The sequence below is a fragment of the Zea mays genome, chromosome 6 (assembly GCF_902167145.1).
Source record: "Zea mays cultivar B73 chromosome 6, Zm-B73-REFERENCE-NAM-5.0, whole genome shotgun sequence".
Classification (NCBI taxonomy): Eukaryota; Viridiplantae; Streptophyta; class Magnoliopsida; order Poales; family Poaceae; genus Zea; species Zea mays.
The window spans coordinates 135940119-135963997 of record NC_050101.1 but is presented as its reverse complement, the minus strand read 5'-3'; the positions used below and the strand labels follow the sequence as shown (position 1 = coordinate 135963997).

At 46.5% G+C, this 23879-nt stretch overlaps 2 protein-coding genes and 1 long non-coding RNA gene across 4 annotated transcripts; 2 read left to right on the top strand and 1 right to left on the bottom strand.

The window, feature by feature from the left end:
* The first annotated feature begins 9270 nt into the window (after positions 1 to 9270).
* LOC100273011 (putative GTP diphosphokinase CRSH chloroplastic) lies at positions 9271 to 12019 on the top strand. The gene is made up of 4 exons (NM_001147461.1): positions 9271 to 9677; positions 10182 to 11114; positions 11321 to 11599; positions 11713 to 12019. The coding sequence occupies exons 1-4, from the start codon at positions 9309 to 9311 to the stop codon at positions 11848 to 11850; spliced, it is 1719 nt and encodes a 572-aa protein (NP_001140933.1). The 5' UTR covers positions 9271 to 9308; the 3' UTR covers positions 11851 to 12019.
* Positions 12020 to 14249: 2230 nt separating this feature from the next.
* On the top strand, positions 14250 to 15822 carry LOC103630052 (uncharacterized). Its single transcript, XR_554793.3, has 3 exons — positions 14250 to 14778; positions 14850 to 15071; positions 15220 to 15822. It is a non-coding gene; the product is annotated as an uncharacterized lncRNA (long non-coding RNA).
* A 502-nt stretch (positions 15823 to 16324) lies between these two features.
* On the bottom strand, positions 16325 to 18030 carry LOC100273479 (uncharacterized). Of its 2 annotated transcripts, none has more exons than XM_008649332.4 (3): positions 17663 to 18030; positions 17053 to 17505; positions 16325 to 16917 (listed from the first exon to the last, which is right to left on the bottom strand). In XM_008649332.4, the coding sequence occupies exons 1-3, from the start codon at positions 17864 to 17866 to the stop codon at positions 16543 to 16545; spliced, it is 1032 nt and encodes a 343-aa protein (XP_008647554.1). In that variant the 5' UTR covers positions 17867 to 18030; the 3' UTR covers positions 16325 to 16542. The 2 variants fall into 2 exon arrangements, with proteins under 2 accessions (XP_008647554.1, NP_001141388.1); NM_001147916.1 differs by having other exon boundaries at positions 16326 to 16959; positions 17663 to 17924.
* Between the last annotated feature and the right edge of the window lie 5849 nt (positions 18031 to 23879).

Here is a 23879-nt window from a genome sequence, read left to right as displayed (position 1 = left end):
AAGACAGTTGTAGCCCATTTGACATAATTGGGATACGGAAAGCAAATTGTAATCTAAAGAATCTACAAGAAAAACATTGGAAATGGAATGGTCAGGAGATATAGCTATTTTACCCAAACCTTTGACCAAACCTTGGTTTCCATCCCCGAATGTGATAGCTCGTTGGGGATCTTGGTTTTTCTCATATGAGGAGAACATCTTCTTCTCCCCTGTCATGTGGTTTGTGCACCCGCTGTCGAGTATCCAACTTGAGCCCCCGGATGCATAAACCTACAAAACAATTTTAGTTCTTGACTTTAGGTACCCAAACGGTTTTGGATCCTTTGGCATTAGAAACAAGAACTTTGGGTACCCAAACACAAGTCTTGGAGCCCTTGTGTTTGCCCCCAACAAACTTGGCAACTACTTTGCCGGATTTGTTAGTCAAAACATAAGATGCATCAAAAGTTTTAAATGAAATGCTATGGTCATTTGATGCAATAGGAGTTTTCTTTCTAGGCAACTTGGCACGGGTTGGTTGCCTAGAGCTAGATGTCTCACCCTTATACATAAAAGCATGGTTAGGGCCAGAGTGAGACTTCCTAGAATGAGTTCTCCTAATTTTGCTCTCGGGATAACCGGCAGGGTACAAAATGTAACCCTCGTTATCCTGAGGCATGGGAGCCTTCCCCTTAACAAAGTTAGACAAGTTTTTAGGAGGGGCATTAAGTTTGACATTGTCTCCCCTTTGGAAGCCAATGCCATCCTTGATGCCAGGGCGTCTCCCATTATAGAGCATACTTCTAGCAAATTTAAACTTTTCATTTTCTAAGTTATGCTCGGCAATTTTAGCATCTAATATGGCTATATGATCATTTTGTTGTTTAATTAAAGCCATGTGATCATGAATAGCATTGATGTCAACATCTCTACATCTAGTGCAAATAGAAACATGCTCAACGGTAGATGTAGAGGGTTTACAGGATTTTAATTCTACAACCTTAGCATGTAGTATATCATTCTCATTTCTAAGGTTAGAAATAGTAACATTGCAAACATCAAAATCTTTAGCCTTAGCAATTAATTTTTCATTTTCAATCCTAAGGCTATCAAGAGAGATGTTTAATTCTTCAATCTTAGCAAGCAAAGCAACATTATCATTTCTAAGATTGGGATTTGAAACATCACAAACATGAGAATCAACCTTAGCAATTAAACTAGCATTTTCATTTCTAAGGTTATCAATGATCTCATGGCAAGTGCTTAGCTCACTAGACAATTTTTCACATTTTTCAACTTGTAGAGCATAAGCATTTTTAACCTTAACATGCTTTTTATTTTCCTTGATTAGGAAGTCCTCTTGGGAGTCCAAGAGATCATCCTTCTCATGGATGGCACTAATCAATTCATTTAATTTTTCTTTTTGTTGCATGTTTAGGTCGGCAAAAAGGGTACGCAAATTATTTTCCTCATCACTATCATTATCATCACTAGAAGATTCATATTTAGTGGAGGATTTAGATTTAACCTTCTTCCTTTTGCCGTCCTTTGCCATGAGGCACTTGTGGCCGACGTTGGGGAAGAGGAGTCCCTTTGTGACGGCGATGTTGGCGGCGTCCTCGTTGGAGGAGGACTCGGTGGAGCTCTCGTCGGAGTCCCACTCCCGGCAAACATGGGCATCGCCGCCCCTCTTCTTGTAGTACTTCTTCTTTTCTCTCCTCTTTCCCTTCTTGTCGTCGCCCCTGTCACTGTCACTAGATATAGGACATTTTGCAATAAAATGACCGGGCTTACCACACTTGTAGCACACTTTCTTGGAGCGGGGTTTGTAGTCCTTCCCCCTCCATTGCTTGAGGATTTGGCGAAAGCTTTTGATGATTAAAGCCATCTCCTCATTGTCGAGCTTGGAGGCGTCAATTGGTTGTCTACTCGGTGTAGACTCCTCCTTCTTCTCCTCCGTCGCCTTAAATGCCACCGGTTGCGCCTCGGACGTGGAGGGTTCGTCAAGCTCGTTGATCTTCTTTGAGCCTTTAATCATGCATTCAAAGCTCACAAAATTCCCGATTACTTCCTCGGGAGTCATTAGTGTGTATCTAGGATTACCACGAATTAATTGAACTTGAGTGGGGTTAAGGAAAATAAGAGATCTTAGAATAACCTTAACCACCTCGTGGTCGTCCCACTTCTTACTCCCGAGGTTGCGCACTTGGTTCACCAAGGTTTTGAGCCGGTTGTACATATCTTGTGGCTCCTCCCCTTGGCGAAGACGGAAGCGACCGAGCTCCCCCTCGATCGTTTCCCGCTTGGTGATCTTGGTGAGTTCATCACCCTCGTGCGCGGTCTTGAGAAGGTCCCAAATCTCCTTTGCACTCTTCAACCCTTGGACCTTGTTGTATTCCTCCTTGCTTAGAGAGGCTAGGAGTATGGTTGTGGCTTGGGAGTTGAAGTGCTCGATTTGGGCCACTTCGTCCGTATCATAGTCTTCATCCCCTACGGATGGTACCTGTGCTCCAAACTCAACAGCATTCCATATACTTTTGTGGAGTGAGGTTAGATGAAATTTCATTAAATCACTCCACCTAGCATAATCTTCGCCATCAAAAGTTGGCGGTTTGCCTAATGGAACAGAAAGTAATGGAGTATGTCTAGATGTACGAGGATAGTGTAAGGGGATCTTACTAAACTTCTTGCGCTCTTGGCGCTTAGAAGTTACGGACGGCGCATCGGAGTCGGAGGTAGATGTTGATGAAGTGTCGGTCTCGTAGTAGACCACTTTCCTCATCCTCTTGTGCTTGTCGCCTTTCCGATGCGACTTGTGGGAAGAAGATTTTTCCTTCTTTTCTTTGTGGTGAGAAGAAGAAGATCTTTTCTCCTTCCGCTTGGAGGAGTCCTTCTTCTTCTCCTTCCTCTTGGTGCGGGACTCTTCCGATGAAGTGCTCCCTTGGCTCGTAGTGGGCTTGTCGCCGGTCTCCATCTCCCTCTTGGTGTGATCTCCCGACATCACTTCGAGCGGTTAGGCTCTAATGAAGCACCGGCTCTGATACCAATTGAAAGTCGCCTAGAGGGGGGGTGAATAGGGCGAAACTGAAATTCTCAAAAATAATCACAACTACAAGCCGGGTTAGCGTTAGAAATATAATAGAGTCCGCGAGAGAGGGTGCAAAACAAATCGCAAGCGAATAAACGAGTGAGACACGCGGATTTGTTTTACCGAGGTTCGGTTCTCTCAAACCTACTCCCCGTTGAGGAGGCCACAAAGGTCGGGTCTCTTTCAACCCTTCCCTCTCTCAAACGGTCCCTCGGACCGAGTGAGCTTTCTCTTCTCAATCACTTGGAACACAAAGTTCCTACAAGGACCACCACAAGATTGGTGTCTCTTGCCTCAATTACAAGTGAGTTTGATCGCAATGAAGAATCAAGAAAGAAGAAAGCAATCCAAGCGCAAGAGCTCGAAAGAACACAGGCAAATCTCTCTCACTAGTCACTAAAGCTTTGTGTGGAATTTGGGAGAGGATTTGATTTCTTTGGTGTATCTAGAATTGAATGCTAGAGCTCTTGTAAGTGGTTGGAAGTATGAGAACTTGGATGCTATGAATGGTGGGTGGTTGGGGGGTATTTATAGCCTCAACCACCAAACTAGCCGTTTGGTGAGGCTGTCTATTCGATGGCGCATCGGACAGTCTGGTGCGACGGCCACGTCACCAAAAGCCGTTGGATTCGACCGTTGGAGTTCTGTCTTCTGGGCCCGCCTTGATGTCCGGTGGCGCACCGGACATGTACTGTTGAGTGTCCGGTGCGCCAGCATGGGCGTGCCTGACCTCTGCGTGCGCAGCGCGCGCATTTAATGCGACGCAGGTAGCCGTTGGCGCGAGGTAGCCGTTGCCCCGCGGTTACACCGGACAGTCCGGTGTACACCGGACATGTCCGGTGAATTATAGCGGAGCAGCCGTTGAAGTTTCCCGAAGCTGGCGAGTTCCTGAGGCCGCTCTTCCTTGAAGCACCGGACACTGTCCGGTGTACACCAGACAGTCCGGTGAATTATAGCGGAGTCGCCTCTAGAAATTCCCGAAGGTGATGAGTTTGAGTTGGAGTCCTTTGGTGCACCGGACATGTCCGGTGGTGCACCGGACACTGTCCGGTGGCACACCGGACAGTCCGGTGCGCCAGACCAGAGGTGCCTTCGGTTGTCCCTTTGCTCTTTTGTTGAACCCAATACTTGGTCTTTTTATTGGCTAAGTTTGAGCCTTTGGCACCTGTATAACTTGTACACTAGAGCAAACTAGTTAGTCCAATTATTTGTGTTGGTCAATTCATCCACCAAAATTATTTAGGAACTAGGTGTAAGCCTAATTCCCTTTCAATTTTTACACCAGGCAAACAGCTGCTCACACCCGCTGCGCGGTGGGCCGCAGAGACCAAATAGTAATCCTGCAGGGTGGGACCGCTACGCGCTCGGAAACTGTATCGTTTCTCGACAACGAGCTCAGGGAAGGTGTTTTTCGGACCTTCGGCTTCCTGAAGCCTAAGAGACTTTTTTCACGGATCAAGCTCGTTACGAAAAACGATCTAGCACCGCGAAGGGGCTACTGTTGAGACCATGCTTCGTCGCCGAAGGTCCTGTAGAAAGAGACAGCTTCGACTAAAGCTGCTCATACGTAACGCCGAAGGCACCATTCATGAAGCTTCGGTATTGCAACATATCCGAAGATGAAGGGTCGAACCGACTTAAAGATAGAATGACTTTTTAGCCCATAAAGGTCTGAGTCAATGTTGTAAACTTTTATGAGGGGCATGATTGTAACTCCTCACAGGCTGTGTCCTGTGCCTATAAATAGTGAACAGTATTCCTTTACTGTTCACGCATTCCTGTAATTGCAATCGCATCACTCAGAAATTACTCTTTGCCAAGGCAGAGGTATAAATGTATTTAATATTTGGATGCATCAAGTTTATACAATATAAAAATGATGTCGTTTACTTATAATTTACTTGTCTTTAATGCTTCATATTTCGCATTGTTTTATATAATCTCTGAGAGTTCGATTACGAAGATTCAACCTTCGTAATTGCACCGTTTTTAACCTTCGTCCGAAGTTCATTAAATCCTTGAGGAAATAATGCTTCGGCGGGCGAAGGGCATTAACATTTAACATTTTATGTTGCCTTGTTCTTAATTCATAGCATTTGAGAACAAGTCCCCAACAGAGCTGATTATACTCTTTTTTCTTTCTAACAAAATGATTTGTAAACGAGGTAGTTATTGCATAACTCTGGTAACTTAATACAAATATTTAAGTTTGCTTTTGGTCAAATTTATTTGTCTTATCTTTGATTTATTTTATTAAATTTGTTTTGAATTTCGGGGTCTGATGTGAATTTTGGGCCCTGGTGTGAATTTCAAGCCCTAATGTGAATTTCGGCCTTTTGTAATTTCGGGCCGCCCGAAATGAGTCCGACACGTTTAAGCAATTAACGGCCAGGTCGTGGACCGAGGGCTAGGCCCGTGGGCCGGCCCGGCACGGCCCGAAATTCAAACGGGTCGGGCGGACCCATAATTCAAACAATACGGGCCTTTTCAGGCTTGGGCCGGGCCGGGCCGGGCAGCCCGAATGTACACCTATAGCCGCCCCCACCCCGCCCCCGGTCAGTCGCCCCGCACGGCCCACGGTTCAGCTCCGGCCGCCGCCGCCTCGTCCTCCCCGGTCGCGGCCGCGATCGTGCCCGGCCGCCCCCTAGCCAACGCGTGGCCCACGCCCTGCCCCCGTCCCGCCGCCCCCGCGTGGCCCACGCCCCGACTCCGGCCACCGCCGCCGCCACCCTCGCCACCTGCCCCGCCCCGGCCTCCGTGTTCACGGCCGCTGCGCCCCCTGCCCTGGCCTCCTCCGTCCTGGGGCGCCCATGGCCGCCCCGCATCCGGTCGCCGCCGCCCGGACGCCGTTAGGTCGCGCTGCCCTTGCCCACTGCACTGTCGACCTCATAGTCTGAGGTATTAAATTTGCCAATTGATTGCTATTTAATTAGTTGTTAGTTGAATGTGATTATCATGAATATAAATGTGTGAATGTGAGTTGAATCTGCAGGTTTAGTATCCTCCCCGTGTAGGGTAGGTGCTGTCAAAGTTTATACTTATTGCTATGTTTTATTTTGCATGTGATGAATGTGAATATTGCTATTGTTAGTAATTCGTTGTCAGGGCCGTGCCGGTAAAATCTGAGGCCCTGTACAAATTCTGAAATGAGGCCTCTTTTATTAGTCAAGGATGCGACTGGCAGTGAATAAAATATCGTACTGCACGTATATGAGCTGTGACTAAACTCACGTCTCACAGTTATGGAATAGACGCATGAGTAAATAATTAAAGACTAAGACCACTCCAAAAGACTATATTTTTTCTAATTGATATGAATATATTTTTTTTGAAAAAAAACCCTTCTAACAACTTATTTAAATGGCTATCAAAAAATAATCATCTTCTATTCTAACTTTCTCGCTAGCCAAAGATAGAAAACGTGAATGACTCTAAAAATACAAACAAGATATAGAAAAGTTGTTGGAGATTAAAATAAATACAAAGTGATTCTCAAAATGATAATTTAGAGAGTGAAATTTAAAAATAGTCTTGGAGATGCTCTAATGCATATTTTCTATTATATAAATATACTGCAGACTTATATATTTGGGGCCCTAGATTTTGTGGGGCCCTGTTCCGGTGAACACCTTGCACTCCCCCTGGCACGGGCATGTTCGTTGTTAGGTATTAGGTGGTTAGTATTTAGTTATTAGTTAGATCTTCGTTATTAGTGGGTTGTGGTTATGCAATAACCATCATAATGGACATTGAATGTTTAATTCGTGTTTCAAATAGATGGACAATTTTTTTGAGCTTATATCATGGAGGCAATGTGGAAGAAGATCCGTATGGAAATGCCAAGTTCATTGACATGCGACACGTGCTGGTACTATTCGTTGGTAGACCCTCCTTGAGTGATGTGTTTACAAAGGCTAAACAAAAGCTAGGTTACCATGAAGATGATGACATTGCGGTTGACGGAGTGCTTAACATTGGTCATCCACCAAATGTCATAAGACGAGTCATCCCAATTGATTCTCAACTGGATTGGGATAATTATGTTACTTCGGCTATGAAGACCCATTTGTAACTCATGGAGGTTGTGGTGCGTCCGATTGTAGTACACCGTCCCCCTGAAGACTTTGATCGTGATATCGATGACGTGTCAACTGTTCCTGATGCTCAATCTGGCCCCAATTTGATCTCATTAAGTCAGCTGGGAGATGGCCTGCAGACATATTCTGCTGCGTGTATCCCTTTGGCATAAACCAATTGCAGTAAGTTTCATCGGCATTACATCTTCATTTTGGACCATGAGCACTTTGCTCATTCCATTTGACGTGGGACTGATCATCTTGTACATATTGCAGGAGAGACCCTGCTTAGGGATGGCAACGGGGAATTCCCCATCGAGTTTTAGCTCCCCAAACCCGTCCCCGCGACGAAAAAATTTCCCCGCGGGGATCCCCACGAATGCTTGCGGGGGACATTTCTTCCCCATCCCCGTTCCCCGCGGGGATAAATCCCCGTCGGGTATCCCCATCCCCACTTAAATTATAATTAAATCGTACTTCATTTGTTATTAATGTAAAACATTGTCACTTATACACATTGTTAGATGTAAAAATCATTATGTATGCATTAAAATCAATGTATTTGTACAACGGGTGATCTCCTGACAAGGTAATTCTGTATTTTTATCATTAACTATTACATGAAAACATTGTCACATGTAAGTTTAACGGGTCCCCGCGGGGAACGGGGATGAGGAATGCTTCCCCATCCCCGTCCCCGTTTACCCGTCGGGGGAGAATTTTCCCCCATTTACATCCCCGTGGGGAAGGAACTCCCCCATCCCCATCCCCTAATAGAGGAATTCCCCGCGGGGAATCGGGGATCGGGTCCCCATTGCCATCTCTACCCCTGCTCTTGTGGTTGATCCGCAGACCATGGCACGTGGCTGCTTCGGTGATGGATTTATTGCCTCTAACAGTCCTGAGTTTAGGAATGAAGAGGAGCCATATGCCTTTGCTATGGCTGCCAATTCAGATGATGATCGCCCGGTTGGTGAACTCACAGATAGTGACATTGAGATGTTGCAACGTGTTTTTCTAGACGGTTGGGATCCAAGAGTGCATGAGTTCAGCGATCTTAGTCTTTCTCATCAGGTAAATGCAGAAGGAAGGGATGATGAGCTACTAGATGCTCCTGAGGCCGGTCCTAGCATGATGATTGAAAAAGGGTAGGGTCTTCAAGGACCTGACTGCCTTGAAGAGGTGGTTGCAGCATTATGCAGTCTTACGTAAGAGGCCGTATAGAGTACTTCATTCGTACGAGAAACGTCGTTACACGGTTGTATGCGACAAGGATAACTGTGCATGGAGGGTCTGTGCTAGGATACAAATGATCATCGCAAAGTGGAAGATAACAAAAGTAGTGGGGCCACACACCTGTGCTGAACATGAGTTAACGATGAAACATCGCCAATTGACATCTACCCTCATTGGGAAGCGGCTTATGGGAATACTGCAGTCGGAACCAAATATGAAGGTTAGGACAATCATGAGGATTGTGGAGAATGTGTTTGATGAGTATAAGATAACATATGGTAAAGCTTGGAGGGCTAAGTAGTGTGCGTGGAAGATGATATATGGGGACTGGGAGTCTGGGTACGGGCAGCTACCTATTCTTTTAAATGCAATGAAGGCAGTCAATCCAGGCATGCATTATGAGTACATCCCTAAACCAAATGCATGGATTGATGGGAGACATATATCCTTCCGTGCGTTCTGGTGCTTTCCTCAGTGTGTGGATGCCTTCCGGCATTATCGTCCTATCTTTTCAATTGACGACACGTTTCTTCTCAGCAAGTACCAGGGCACTCTTCTAATTGCCATATCCGTTGATGCAAACAACAAGCTAGTTCCCCTAGCATTTGCTCTGGTTGAGAAAGAGAACAATCTTTAATCCCAGAGTGGATTTGAGTTCCTAAATTAGTCCTAAAGTTCAATCAAACTTCATGCTTCACAAATCTGGTGGCCACAAAAACTTCATATCAGTTGCCTTTTCAATCGCTGCTCTTCCAACTAGAGGTAAGGAAGACAGCAGCTTGGAGGGAAATGCTTACGTGGCAAAGCCCAAGCCAATTGGCACCTCTCCGGATTCCGAATAAAACAACCACCCCACGTTATCGCCACGTAACAACTCCCCCAATCCGTCCCGTCGGCCGGACGAGCAGGGCCCAAGGGCCCACCTTACCATGGCGACCGCCACTGCCGCCCCCGTCCCCGCCGGCGGCCACCCGTACCGCCGCGCCCGCACTCGCTGCGGCCCACCGCGCCTGCACCGCCTGCGCTTCCCGGCCGCAGCAGCAGCCGCTTCGTCTTCCCTGCCCGCCCCGTCGTCCATGCTGCCACCGCTGCCAGATGGAGGCGGGCGGCTGGTGGCGGAGCTGGTGTGCGCGTTCAACGAGCTCACGGAGCGGATGGGGGAGGACCTGGCGACGTCCTCCTCGTCGAGCCTGCTCTTCCGTGTGCTGAAGCTGGCGCTCCCCGCCCTCCGCGACGTGGAGGGCGGCCGGGCACTCGCACGCGCGCTCGCCGTCGCCGCGACCCTCGCTGACCTCCAGGTAACGTACCATAGTCGAATGCCACCTCCTCTGTTCCATTTTTGGTGCAAAGGTTCGTCTCTTTGAATACAGGATTGGGTTTGTTGGTTACCTGATGATCTGAAGTTAGCCTGTTAATTGCATTATTATGTTGGAACAAGAATATAGCTTATACGAGTGTTAGCTTAATTTGTAAGTTTGGTGAAAATCTATAGGTATATTTCATTCTGAGGTGATTCACCGAGAGGACACAAACTTTACTATCGTTAAATATAGACATCATCTATGCTTAAATGAGTAAAATATTTCTGATGGAGTGCATGCATTAGCTTGTTGACTAACACTGTTTCCTTAATGTTATGCTACAGATTACTCTGTTCACTTAACAAAGTTAACATACTTACATTTCCTAATGATAACGGACCTCTCTTGAATCAGAACTTTCCTGCATTTCGTAAATTGCACATTTTTGCCCCATCAAGCTCTCAAAGTTTACCAGGCTTTTGAATTGAATGCTGAACACAGATGGATGCTGAAGTCATATCAGCCGGCATACTAAGAGAAGCATTAGATGCAGGAGCTGTAAGAATGAGGGATGTAAAAACACAGATTGGGATCAGCACAGCTCATTTGCTGCATGACAGCTTAAGGATTAAGCATGCTCCTTCGAAGCTTGACGTATTGGATGATGAAGGTGCAAGCACATTGAGAAGGTTTATTCTTTCATACTATGATATCAGGGCAGTCATATTGGAGCTTGGAATGAAGCTTGATATGATGAGACACCTTGATTACCTCCCTAAGTATTTGCAGCAGATAAAATCTCTCGAAGTCATGAAGATATATGCCCCACTTGCACATGCTGTTGGAGCGGGTAATCTGTCACTAGAATTAGAGGATCTTTCATTTCGTTACTTGTTTCCTCATTCCTATGACCATGTTGATCAGTGGTTGAGAAGCCAAGAAGGTGACTGCAAGGCTATAATAAATTTGTACAAGGAGCAGTTGCTTCAAGCACTGCAGGCTGATAATGAGTTGAGGAGGATTGCACAGGACATCTCAATTCAAGGGAGGTATAAAAGCCGTTTCAGTACTATGAAGAAGCTAGTAAAAGATGGACGGAAGCCAGAAGAAGTTAAAGACATTCTAGGTTTGAGGGTAATCTTGGAGCCTCGGTGTGGTGGCAATTCATCTGATTGGGGCCCTAGGGCTTGCCACAGGACACATGAAATTATTCAAGCTATGTGGAAGGAAATCCCGGGTAGAACAAAAGATTATATAACTCACCCAAAACGAAATGGTTACCAGAGCTTGCATGTGGCCATCGATGTCAGTGAACCTGGGAAGGTGAGGCCATTAATGGAGGTACAGATACGCACCAAGGAGATGCATAGGTTTGCTGTTGGTGGAGAGGCATCTCACTCTCTCTACAAGGGTGGTCTTACTGATCCTGGAGAGGTAAAAAAACTACCCTGATTCTAGTCCTGTTCCTTCTATTACATTTCATCCAATTATTGGATTTAGTAAGTTTTGAAAGTTAACTCTTGACAAAGGCCAGTGTTTTTCGATGGCAAGTTGACAAAAGAAATGAAGAACTATGTACTAAACTGAATGATGCTATATGGGTATTGCTTAGAACCACCACTCCTTGTTATGTTATCCAGGCTAAAAGGCTCAAGACTATTATGTTGGCGGCAGCGGAGTTAGCAGCTCTGCGCCTACGAGACCTACCAGGCAGTGACCACGTAGTTGGGAACTGCAAGAACCCGGCTTTCTGTCAGCTTGACAAAAATGGGGATGGGAGAATCAGCATCGAGGAGCTCACTGAGGTGATGGAGGATCTAGGTGCTGGAGGCGAAGACGCAACAGAGCTCATGCATCTTCTTGATGCAAACAGTGACGGCTCCTTGAGCTCTGACGAATTCGAGTCATTCCAGAGACAGGTAGTTTTAGTTACATATGTGCAATATGCTCATCTAGATACATAATAATTGTGAAACTGGCCTTGAGGGCGGAAGTGAGATTCTGATATCCTGCAAATGTCTTTGTTTATCAGATCGAAGTGATGAGAAACTTGGAGGACGATGATAACCACTATAGGAAGATCTTGAAGGAGAAGCTGCACACGATCGACAGTGCAGGTCTCATCCATGTGTACCGCAAGGAGCTCAGTGACAAATTGCTTGTGGGCTGACCTGGCAGCCATCTTATTGTTGTTTTGTATGTATACCACACTGAGAGGTGACTCCAGCACTGATCTGTAAATAGTCGTTGAACGTACGTGGTATCCAGCAATATTACGGTAGTGAATTTATAGGGTGGATTGCGAGATCAAGAAATGAAGGTAAATATATAAGAGATTCAAAGATTTAGAGGTAAATATATAAGAGGTTCGAAGATTTAGACAGGTTCGAACCATATAACACCCTATGTCCTTTTAGTGTTCATTGTCTATATACAATGTGATCAGATGATTTGTCCTAGGGACGCACCGTCCTCTTTTTATAGTCTAAGAAGACGTGGTTAGTTACATAAAGTTTATCCGGACGTTCGCTAGATAAGAATAGAGATCGATCTAACCGACCTTCTCTTATGAACTGAGGTACCTTTATGTCACACCTGCATTTAAGGAGCAACCCCGGTTACGTATCATATGTGCGCTAAAAAGACTAACACATATAATGACTTAATATATAGAGATAAATGTCACAAACTTTATTACAACGGAAATGTCTTACAAAATAAATGATAATAAATAAATCGAACTAATATTATTTCATCGGCGCTATCAAACTGACGGGGAGACGCCACCTAGACTTCATCGAACTCCTCATAGTAGTCCTCCTCTGGGTCACTAGCTCTTCACCTGTGGGGGGTTTTATCGCAAAGGTGAGCTCATAAAAGTTCATCGCTCAACAAGTATGGAGAAATAATGTGCATGAGCTCACTTACGGTGGAGGCTCATGTGAAGTACAAGGCTATCAACAAATAATAATTAAATCTGAGTATTGTTTTTAATAAGTTAGTCAAATTTTATTAGTAATTACTAGAGGTAAGTATATACCAACCCAAAGTAATAATATATTAAAATTAATAATAAAACTCATAATGCAATGCATATGATAAATTAAGTTTACTCGTTAATCACGTAAGTGTTCGAGCCGCTCATAACCGTGAGCACGACTGATATACCATTTTTACACTATACAAAGGTTGCACATCTTTACCCACAAGCCATGCTACCCATTTACCAAGGGGTCTAGAAGTCTCATTCATCTCTACCGAGAAGACGAGGCAAGGTAACACTACGCGGCCTTTGCGAAGTTCAACTAGTTCGAGAAAATTTGCTACGGATTCAGGAAGAAAGAAATATAGGAATCCCTTGTTCGAAAAGCTAAACAGACAGTCCGACCCAAGAACCTCCCTATACTCTACAACGACGCCTCCCCGCTTACCCCTTTCAGGTAAGGTAGTCACTCCCTAGTTTCCTAATTACTTGGCCAAGGGTTTCCCATTCCACCCTTGTGGTAGCATTATTTTCCCAGATGGTTCTCCATGTTCCAATTAACACGATAATTTTACCATGAACAATAAATAAATCAACAGTAGTAATAAAGAATGATCATGTGTCAAATTTATCTTAACACCCAAAACCACATAGAGCGATAGCAGAACTACCCAAAAGTCCAATGGTAAGCAAGGTATAAGGTGAACCAAACTAGAGTGATCTATTAGGTTCCATCAAAATTAAGCGTAAACATGCCACAATGATTATATAGAACATTATTCGGTAAAGGAGAGTGGTCAAGGGCACAACTTGCCTTCAATAAGCTCCTGCTCAGTTTCTTCAACCTGCTGAGCTCCTGGTTCCTCGGTCATTTGCTCGTCTACTCACAACAATACAAACAAACACTGGATAAGAAAAATCAGCATCACTGTCCTGAACATTTATAAGTCTTCTATGAGTCTTTTAAGTCTTCTTTTGAGATGTTGCATCCTCATAGCCTCTGTCCAATCTAGTTTGCATCATGCGGACTATAAAACATAAACACTTGCAGATGCATAAGTCCACATGTTATGTTGATTATACAAACCAAAATCACTTAGTCAAATGGACTGATGTTCCATTTCCTTACAGCCGGCCTTCCCGACACTAGCCACACTCCATGTTACATCAAGTACATGTCTAGGGAAGGAAAATGATACTTATTCGGATATCAATTTTTTGGGTTTTTCATTAATTATGAATAAATATGGTATAAAATCATATGTAAATTCATATTATTGTTTTTAGCATTGAGCTTATAAAGTTACATAAAAAGTAAACCTTAAATTTATCATATATTTTCTCAAATGATAGATATAATTTTTTGTCGTAGAGAATATATAGAATTTTTCACATTTTTTTTGTTATAGAGAACAAATAATGTATAAAACAATTTATGAATTTTTTTGTTCTTACTTGATAACAAAAAAAAGATTTGCATTGAATTTTATAGATATATATTTTATTTTCATGTAACATGTGTTTGTTGGCATCCTCTAGTGTATATAGCGTTTGGTGTAAGTGTGTAACACAAGGCCGCAATAATATGATTATTTGTACGCTCGATCAGGGCATGAAGCTGGGCACAGACTCGGGCAATCGGCCACCCCCTGAGCCTCATGAGATCAGACTAACAATCAGGCTGACCAGCTGCTGTGCTCCACGGTGAGGATCACGCCATCACGGCGACCTAGCGACGTCGAGTGACGCTAAGGGCTTGTGTGGGACAAAGGGTAATGGAGGGAATTGAGGGGGCTATAATCCCTCACTATTTAAAATTAAGTAGTAGAGGATTCTAGCCCCCTCAATACACTTCATTACCTTTGATCCCAAACAAGCCCTAATGCGGTGACTCGGCTCAGCAGCGCCAGGGAACGGCCCAGTGGGAGGGAAAGCCTCACACCGTCACGCGGTAGAGGTGCTCGACGAAATGGCCACTTGGCGGGCTCACGGTCAAGGGACGTCCCGCGGGCCGTTCAGAAGAGAGTAACCACTCTCCTCCTTGGGCTCAGTGCACAGGTCACTTCAGGATGCGAGAGCCAGGTTGTTGGAGCGTAAGAGCCAAGGAGGGATATGGTAAGAGGTCCCTATTCGTGATCCGATGTCGTAGCTTTCAGGAGCTTGATGGGTGATATGTCCTTTTGCAGGAAGGTCAGTGAGAACAGAGAAGATGCCAACGGGAAATTTCCATCCGGAACACTGTGACATATGTACCTGTGTTCCTCCATGTCATTGTGACAATGTCCTCCGCAGAATATGCAGAGAGCCAGACACGGGTACTGAAAGAAAATCAATGCCAAGTGGAAGAGCTCCTCTGCTCGTGCAAGACTCTTTTTTGTGGCCATCGCCAATCTGCCAGGAAGATTCATGTAATCCACCACTCTCCATATGCATCCTCTGAAAAAAAAGAAAACATAACCTTCTTTTTGACAAACCATCTGTTGAACAAATTGATTTACATTCCAAAAAAAAAAAACGAATTGACTGACTTGTTCCTCTGGTTGCTACTATCGGCAGGTTATTTCTGAAGGAGCAAGCTAGAATGCACTGTTAATCACTGTTGTTGTGTCGACTACTTGTAATTTTGCACTACAGCTGTTGAAACTGCTCACTTTAGCTTACATTTGTGCTTCGTCTCGAGCTATCCTTGACTTAATTCTTGTGGAGAAAGTTAGGAGGACACAGCTTCATAGCGCAACGTTGCAAGCAACAGAAATGGAAAAGAAAAAACAATCCTTCCAGAGTTACTGAAGGTCAGAAGCAATGCCTGTTCAAGACTTTACTTTTCCGTAACCTTTCCAAATCAGCATTCTCAGCATTGACTTTTCCTTTGATAATGACAATGCTTAGCAAACTGGAAAGCTCTACGAATAACGGTGATGTGAAAAATGCAGAAGGGGGTAGCTGTAGCAGCTTACAGGGATCACACGCTTTTTTTCTTCACTTATTATACTTGTTCCTTGTTGTGAACAAGTTAAAAGCACAATAACTTTCTAGCTGTTGTGTGACATGGCACTGAGTTGTACTAAATACAAGCATCAATGGTTCTAAGTCGTATGTTCCATTATCAAGGAAATTGTATTTTTCCCACGATGAAGAATTTTAAATTTCACTGCATTCCATGACTTTGTGCATTTTCCATGTATGTCTTCATATATATTCTTTTTTTACAAACTCGGCATCAGTCTGTTTCTCCAAACGGGGCACAAGTTTCACAAAATTGAGGATTTATGATCTGCAATAAAGTTGTACTATAGAGTTCTCTTCTGCAAGAGAGCAACTTAACTACAGAGCCCCAAGTACATAATATTGACGGTTATTAAGCACAATAGCATTTATGATTTGCAATAGGGATTGCACATATTTCTAAATAGTTGCATTCAAATGGATTTGACAAGTTGGTTCCATTGATCGGGCAACTGTCCAGCATTCTGTAAATGCACGATAGCCATGTTTATTGCCTCTTTTTTTTTGCATATACTTTTAGGATAAGGGTGTCATATGCTGCGCAGATATTTTTTCTTGGTCTTAGGTTGGATAGTAACTGATGAATTGAGTATGACGTCCAATCTGCAAGGGCTTCGTAGAACGATTTGCCGACGATTCTTTTGGTCAAAGCACATGTTCAATCAAGTTTTTTTTGTATCACTAATAATCAGATGTGGTCATACATGTGTTTTATTTCATCCTCACAATCAAACGCCACGGTTAAATGAACACGCACCGCGTGATGCACTACAGAGTGTGGTCATCACCTGCTTCTTCTTCAGTTTTCTAGATTATTGCAATATACTATATCACATCCCACACCAAACACACTGCAGACACACCGAGATATGGTTAGCTTGTAGCCACTCCAGTGGATCCTGATGAACCTGGCTGACGGGCAAGGACGACGTCGGCGGCGGCATTAGCAGGGTTGATGACCCTGCAGTTGCGCCTGATCTCGCCCTGCGTCCCCGTGAGCACCTCGATCTGCCCCATCTTGAGCATGGACTTGGCGAACTTGGTCTTCCACGTGGCCTCGCTGCGCACGAAGGAGTCGACCAGCGCCTTCATGGTTGCGTTGGTCAGCAGCGCCGCGTCCGACTCGAAGAGGCCCAGGTTGTTGGTGAGGCCGACGTAGTACTTGTTGTCGAACTTGGCCGGCGTGATGAGGTCCATGAACGTCGTCGTGTTGGGGAAGAACCGGCCGCTGTTTGACGGGCAAATGCTCTTGAGGAGGAACGCGTAGGCTTTGCTCAGCGCAGGATCAATCTGTATAGTAGGCCATATATATAGCAGTAGCAGTGGATAATAATCACATGAGAACTATCTAGGGAACGGAAGATGGTCGGAGGGGAAATTTACCCCGTCGGATGAGCCACTGAAGTTGTAGAGCCGGTCGCCTGTGTTGTTAATTCCGGCGAAGCTGCTGCAGTGCGAGACGCCGATGGTGTGTGCGCCGGAGAGGACAACCATGTCCTCGAGGCTGAGGTTCTTGGAGGCGAAGTTGTCGACGAGTTGGGTGGCGTTGAAGAAGGGCGGGGGCAGCTCGTTCAGGGCCTGCGTGGCATTGGATATCCGGCCGTCACGGCGTCCGGACGGCACCTTGTAGCCGAGGCCGCCGGTGAGCACGACGCTGTCCCTGGCCGCGAAGGCGAGGATGTCGGCGCAGGACACCACGCCGGGGCACCGCGCCTCCAGGGACGCCTTGGCGCGGTCCACCACGTCGAAGAACCTCAGGCTCGGGCTGTTGGGGATCGAGTCCTTCTCCGCCTTGTTGTTGGCCGTGGAGTCGATCAGCACCGAGCCGTCGCAGCCCTGCAATAATGCAAATGGCCACGTCGTGTTGTTCTAGATGAGAAAAGTTATGACATGGAAATCATCATAAATCTAGTCTGTGAGGTCATGCAAAAAGGCTGGAGACGATACTTTTCTTTTTGTTTGATGACGAATAAACATGCATGTGCGGGCTTACTCTGACGAAGCAGTCATGGAAGTGCATGCGGAGGAGCGCCGGAGCGACGCCGGAGTTGTTGGTGAACGCGGCGGCCACGGTCTGCTGCACGATGGTCTCGGCGCTGGGGCACGTCTTGTTGTAGAAACCGAACTCGAGGCTGGCACTGACCGAGAGCAGCGCCGCGAGGAGAGTGGCGACGACCAGGCAGCAGCGCGTAGTCATGGCAGGCTACTACAGGGTTTCGTGCTGCTGCTGCTGATGCATGATGAGCATGGCTGGGTATCGCACAAGGGGGTTTATAGCTAGCTCGCTGAGACAGATTCTTGCCGACATCTAGAAAATGGAAGCGGCCACAGGCTCTGAATTTTCTACGAGATTAGGTGAGTTTTTACACTGTACGTATTGGCTTAATATCTTTATTTATTTTCTTCTCTTTGAACAAGGAACTCCATCGGTGCTAAACAGGGACGGAGTTAGTAAAAACTTTAGAAGAGACTGAACTAAACTATTACAACATAATGTTAATAAATCATTTACAATAGACATATATATATATATATAATAGTATTATATTAAAATATCTATAAACGATAAAAACCATAAAATATATATTAAATTTATACTATGTACATATTTTAGATTTTAGGAGAAGTTTTGGTAGGCTTCTCCTCTATATATATAGACTAATATAAGATCGGCATTGGAGCCCTAATTAACCGTCCCACTACTAGCTAATTATAGTGTACATTGATGAGATGAGATCGATGAGCACTGTTGAATGACCAAAAAGATGGGTTACCAGTATACCACACTTACTAATACACCTAACCAGTCTTTCTTTAGGGAAAACAGTCTACTACTTGCATAATACTACAAGAAAGCGTTATTGTTTTGCCTTGTCGGGTATGTCAGTGTGTTAATCCATTAATCCAATGTCCTCTTTTGCACTCGTTTTGTGCTGATTGGCCGGTGTAACGCCCCGAATTTTGCAGTTGAATTTTTTCTTTTCTTTACTCGCCAAAATTCGGGCGTTACCTTTTCCTTTTCTTTTTCCCTTCGCTAAACCTTGACCTTTTCCAAAGTTCTAAGCGGGATTCGGTTTGGAATTCCCGTGTAAGGAAAAACCCTAAATACTTTATGTTGTTTGATGCACCATGCCGAACCTTGCATTTCTTTTGATTGCTTTGAAAGCGCAATTGCATTCATGTAGAAAGATCGGATTTCGAAAATGTGGAGAAGATCTTTTCTTTCTTTTTTCTCCCTCTCTTTTTCTCTCCTCTTTTTCTCTCTCTCCCGCGCCGTGGGCCGACCCCGGCCGGCCCAGGCCCCTGCGCGCCCCCCCCCTTGGGCCCAATAGGCCCATGCCGCCCCCCCCTCTTTCCCTTATTCCCTAACCCTCTCCCTCTCCCCCCTCATTTTCTCCCTCCCCACCTAAGCCGCCGCCCCTACCCCCTACCCGCCCCCTGCCCTAGGTCGCCGCGCCGCCCCCTGCCGCCGGCCGCCCCTCGCCGTCGATCCCCGACACCGGTGAGCCCCCCCCTCCTCCCTCTCTCCCTCCTCCCTCTCTCCCCTCCCCTCCCCCTCCCTGCCCGGCCAAGGCCCGGCCGCCCCCTGTCCGCGCCGGCCGTCCCCCGCCCCGCCGTGGCCGCTGGCCGGCCCTCGGCCGCGCCCAGCCGGCTCCCGGCCGCCCCCCAGCCCGCGCGCCTGGCCCCCCGGCCAGCCTGTGGCCGCCCGCTCGGCCGCCCAGCCCGACCCCCCCCCCCCCCCCGCGCCCGCCTGGCCGCCGGTTCAACCGGCCGGCTCAGCGGCTCAGCCGCCCGGCCAGCCCCGGCCGCGCCCGCGCCCGCGCCCCGCCTAGGGCCGGTTCAACCGCCCTAGGGCCGGTTCAACCGCCCCCCCCTTCTGTTTTTTTATTTTTTTTTATTTTATTTTATTTACTTTCTGTGATCATAATTACTGTATTTTAAGTAGGCTAATCACTGTTCATGCTATGGGAAAATAGGAAGTTTAATTTAAAATTTCGTTATGTTATTGATTCACGTAGTTAATTGTTTACCCTGTGCAATGTTGATCAACTAAAAGTGATTAGGTTTCCATCAGTATATATAAATATATATAACAGAATTATTTTGTTAAAAACCAATTGTGTCATTAGTGCATAAGATTTAACCCCCCTGCGAGACCTTTCCCGTTTCTTTCTAACCATAACAAATGCGTTATCGAATGTCATACTTGATGCATATTCGCTTTATTTGTTATCTTGTATGGTGTACTGTTCTTTTGTATTAAATATGTGGATGTATGTATGTATGTTTGCGCTCGCATAGAGAACGATCCGGTCGAAGAGCCCGAGGAATTCGCAGGAGAAGCCCCTGAGCAGCAGTCGGTTGGTGGAGGCAAGTGTCCTTTGACCTATCTATGTCCTATTCATTCTTTAATTCACCTCCCGCATTACACATTTATACCTAAGGATTGACTAGCTTTTGTTATCCATGTCCTTGTTTACCTATTCGGGTCGGATTATTACTACTTAGTCTGATGCTATTGCTCAACTCTAATCAATGAACATGATGTGATTATCTATGATACGCTGTTTTCCCGTTCTTCTTTATGATTATACTTGTGGTTTTCAAGGGGACTCGAGCGGTTTCTCGAGTGCCTCTCCGTAAGGACCTGTTCTATGGATGACCGCCCGGGAAAACAGTGCAACCATGAGGGTGGAATGGGGTGCCCTTAGCTGAATAATTAGAGGATCCGGGATGTAGTTCACTTAGCCGTCGTGTCGTCAATGGGGCTCGGTGTATGCGGCTCGCTCTGCCAAGTTTGGGTTCGCCCCTTGGGGAGGAGTGCGGTGCATTTAGGAAACCTAACGGGTGGCTACAGCCCCGGGGAATCTTTGTAAAGGCTACGTAGTGAAACCCTGCCTATTCACCTTGGTAGTGTTTAAGGGTTTGATCGGCCCGAGGCAAGAGGGAATCACGGCTTGTGGGTAAAGTGCACAACCTCTGCAGAGTGTTATGAAACTGATATATCAGCCGTGCTCACGGTTATGAGCGGCCAAGGGAGCTCCAGAGATTAGTGATACTTGATCAGAGACATTGTGGTACAGGTGGCAATGAGATTGATGGTTCTGGTTATGATTATGGTATTGGTAAGTGGTATTCTTTCCGTTTGGAAAGGATACATTGGGTTAATAACTTGGGTTAATGTTAAAACCTGGCTTTCTACTAGTAAGTAATAACCTGACCAACTAAAAGCAACTGCTTGACTTATCCCCACATAAAGCTAGTCCACTACAGCCAAACAGGATACTTGCTGAGTATGTTGATGTGTACTCGCCCTTGCTCTACACACCAAACCCCCCCCAGGTTGTCAGCATTGCAACCACTGCTCAGGCGAAGATGAAGCTGTGGAAGGAGACTTCCAGGAGTTCCAAGACTACGACGAGTTCTAGGTGTGGGTTAGCGGCAACCCCCAGTCGGCTGCCTGTGAAGGCCGCGTTATCTACGTTTCTTTTCCGCACTTTGATTTATTGTAAGAACTATATGGACGTCTCAGACGTATGATGTAATCGACTATTATCCCTTTTTAATACTGTTTTGAGCACTGTGTGATGATGTCCATATTATGTAACTGCTGTGTACGTGAATAACTGATCCTGGCACGTACATGGTTCGCATTCGGTTTGCCTTCTAAAACCGGGTGTGACATAAGTGGTATCAGAGCCGTGCTGACTGTAGGACCGCTAACCTAGAGTAGAATGGTCGTTCTAAGGACTATAGACCTCTGTCTCTTCCTTGACTTTGATATCCCTTCAAAAGTTGGTCATACCGACCAAACCTATGTTCTACTATATATTATACCTTGCTAAAAAAATTGTGTTTCATTCTGATCCTTCATTTACTTATTACTTGCTGGTCATATTAATTCTGTTCTCACCCTTTTGCTTGCGATGTCTTTTGTAGATGGCTCGACTTAGACACACTGCACGAAAGTCAGTCATCCCCTTCTTACCCTCCCGCCTTGCTGAGCGTCCGCTTCGCCGTCCTGTGGCCGGACAGTCCAGCCACTTGGAGAGACTACACCACCGCCTGCGTGAGGAGCAGGAACGTCGACGACAGGAGCAGCAGAGCTCTTCCCTCTCGCTCCACCAGGAGATAGAGTCTGTGAGGAGCTGCTCCCCTGTGCTTCCTCTGGAGCCGCCCCCTGCACCACCACTGGGCGCCCCAGCCTCTGGAGTAGCTGCTGGAGGAGACCCAGACGACGGAGGAGGCGACGACAGCTCGAGCCACGACACCGACTTCTCTGCTAACCCTGAGCCGGAAGGATGGGTTGCTCGACCCATCACTCGCGACGCTGCTCGCGGGTGTCACTTCCACGATGCGCTCGACACCCTGCTACGTCGGGCATTTGACCGGCATACTTGGTCCGTCGAGTATCGCTGTGTGGTCTACCAGCATAGTCGCGGGGTCTACCCGGACCGCTGGGAGGCAACTTGCTTGGTGCGCTGCCCGGAGGACAGTCTCCAGGGTGCAGAGGCCTGTTCAGAGCACTATTCTATCTCTGAGCGGGACTCAGCTGAGGCAGCCATGCAAGATGCTGCACGGCGTGCGCTTTCGCACTACTGCTCGGTTTTCGGTGGGGCAGCTGACGGTCTTGACCTGAAGTATTACCCCCGCCGTTCATCTGGCAGCACAGGAGGCGTGATTGTCTCACCTGTCGGTGAGGGCAATCCTAGGTTGAGCAGCACAGTCAACCTAGCCGCCGTGCTAAACACGGAGCTGGACCATGCATTAGACGAGCTGAGTAGGGCTCGTGCTGAGATCGCCCTGCTGCGGGCTGAGCGCGCGGAACGTCGTTATCTGGACGGTGGTTCCCCCGCTCCCGTTGGGACTCAGCACCCGTACCGCTCACCTCAGCGTGGACACCAGTCTTATGGCAATCCCGCCTGCAAGACCAAGATAAACCTAGAACCATAGATCGTTAGAGTTGGATCTTGTAATTAATACGAAATAAATATATACATGGAAGCTTCAGTCTTAGCGTTAGTCTCGGTCTTAGTTAGTTTTAGTTAGACAGGGTAGTTTGCTATATCCTGTGCATTTATGTTTGTCATGATGAACTATGTTTGGTTTGGATCTTTGTAATGATTGTCACCAGAGTGTGGGTATCCCCTGCATTTTGGTTTACATACTATGTCAATAAAGTTAGTTATATAGTTGGGAAACCCATTATTCTCCTTTCCTCTTTATCTGAGAAGCTGTGTGGTCTGTGTTGGAGATCAGTGAAGATGCTCATCTGTTCAGTGCTGTTGAAGAATTCTATTCTCTTTTCTTATGCTGCAAGATTTGCCAGATCAGTTCTGATGTGTGGTTGCGTTCTGCAGATGTCAGAGAACAGGCGTAGAGGAGGAAGGCGTGCTCAGCAGGAGCGAGCCGCTCCGCAGGATGAGGTGCCCCAGCAGCAGCACCTGCCGCCCCCGCCCCCGATGTCGATCGAGCAGATGTTTCTGATGCAGACTCAGGCAGTTCAAGCCATCGGTCAGACTCTGGCCGCCATTCAGCAGCAGCAGCAGCAGCAACAGCAGCAAGCACCACCTCAGCCTCAGATGCCTCAGATGCCCAGAGACAAGCGTGCTGAATTCATGAGAGGTCATCCACCAACGTTCGCTCACTCTTCTGACCCCATGGATGCTGAAGATTGGCTGCGCACCGTGGAGCGGGAGTTGCATACCGCTCAGTGCGATGACAGGGAGAAAGTTCTGTATGGTCCCCGTCTGTTGAGAGGAGCAGCCCAATCATGGTGGGAGTCTTACCTCGCCACCCATGCCAACCCCGACACCATCACCTGGGAAGAATTCAGAGGTAGCTTTCGTCAGTACCATGTCCCTGCAGGTCTGATGACAGTAAAGAAGGAGGAGTTCCTGGCCCTTAAGCAAGGGTCATCGTCTGTCAGTGAGTATCGAGACAGGTTTCTGCAATTGTCTCGCTATGCTCCTGAAGATGTCAACACCGATGCCAAGCGACAGTACCGTTTCCTGAGAGGCTTGGTTGACCCTCTGCAGTATCAGCTGATGAACCACACCTTCCCGACATTCCAGCACCTGATTGACAGAGCAATCATGACAGAAAGGAAGCGTAAGGAGATGGAAGATCGTAAGCGCAAGATCAGTGGACCCCAGCCTGGAAGCAGCAGCCGTCCCCGTTTCTCAGGCAATCAACCTCAGCAGTTCAGG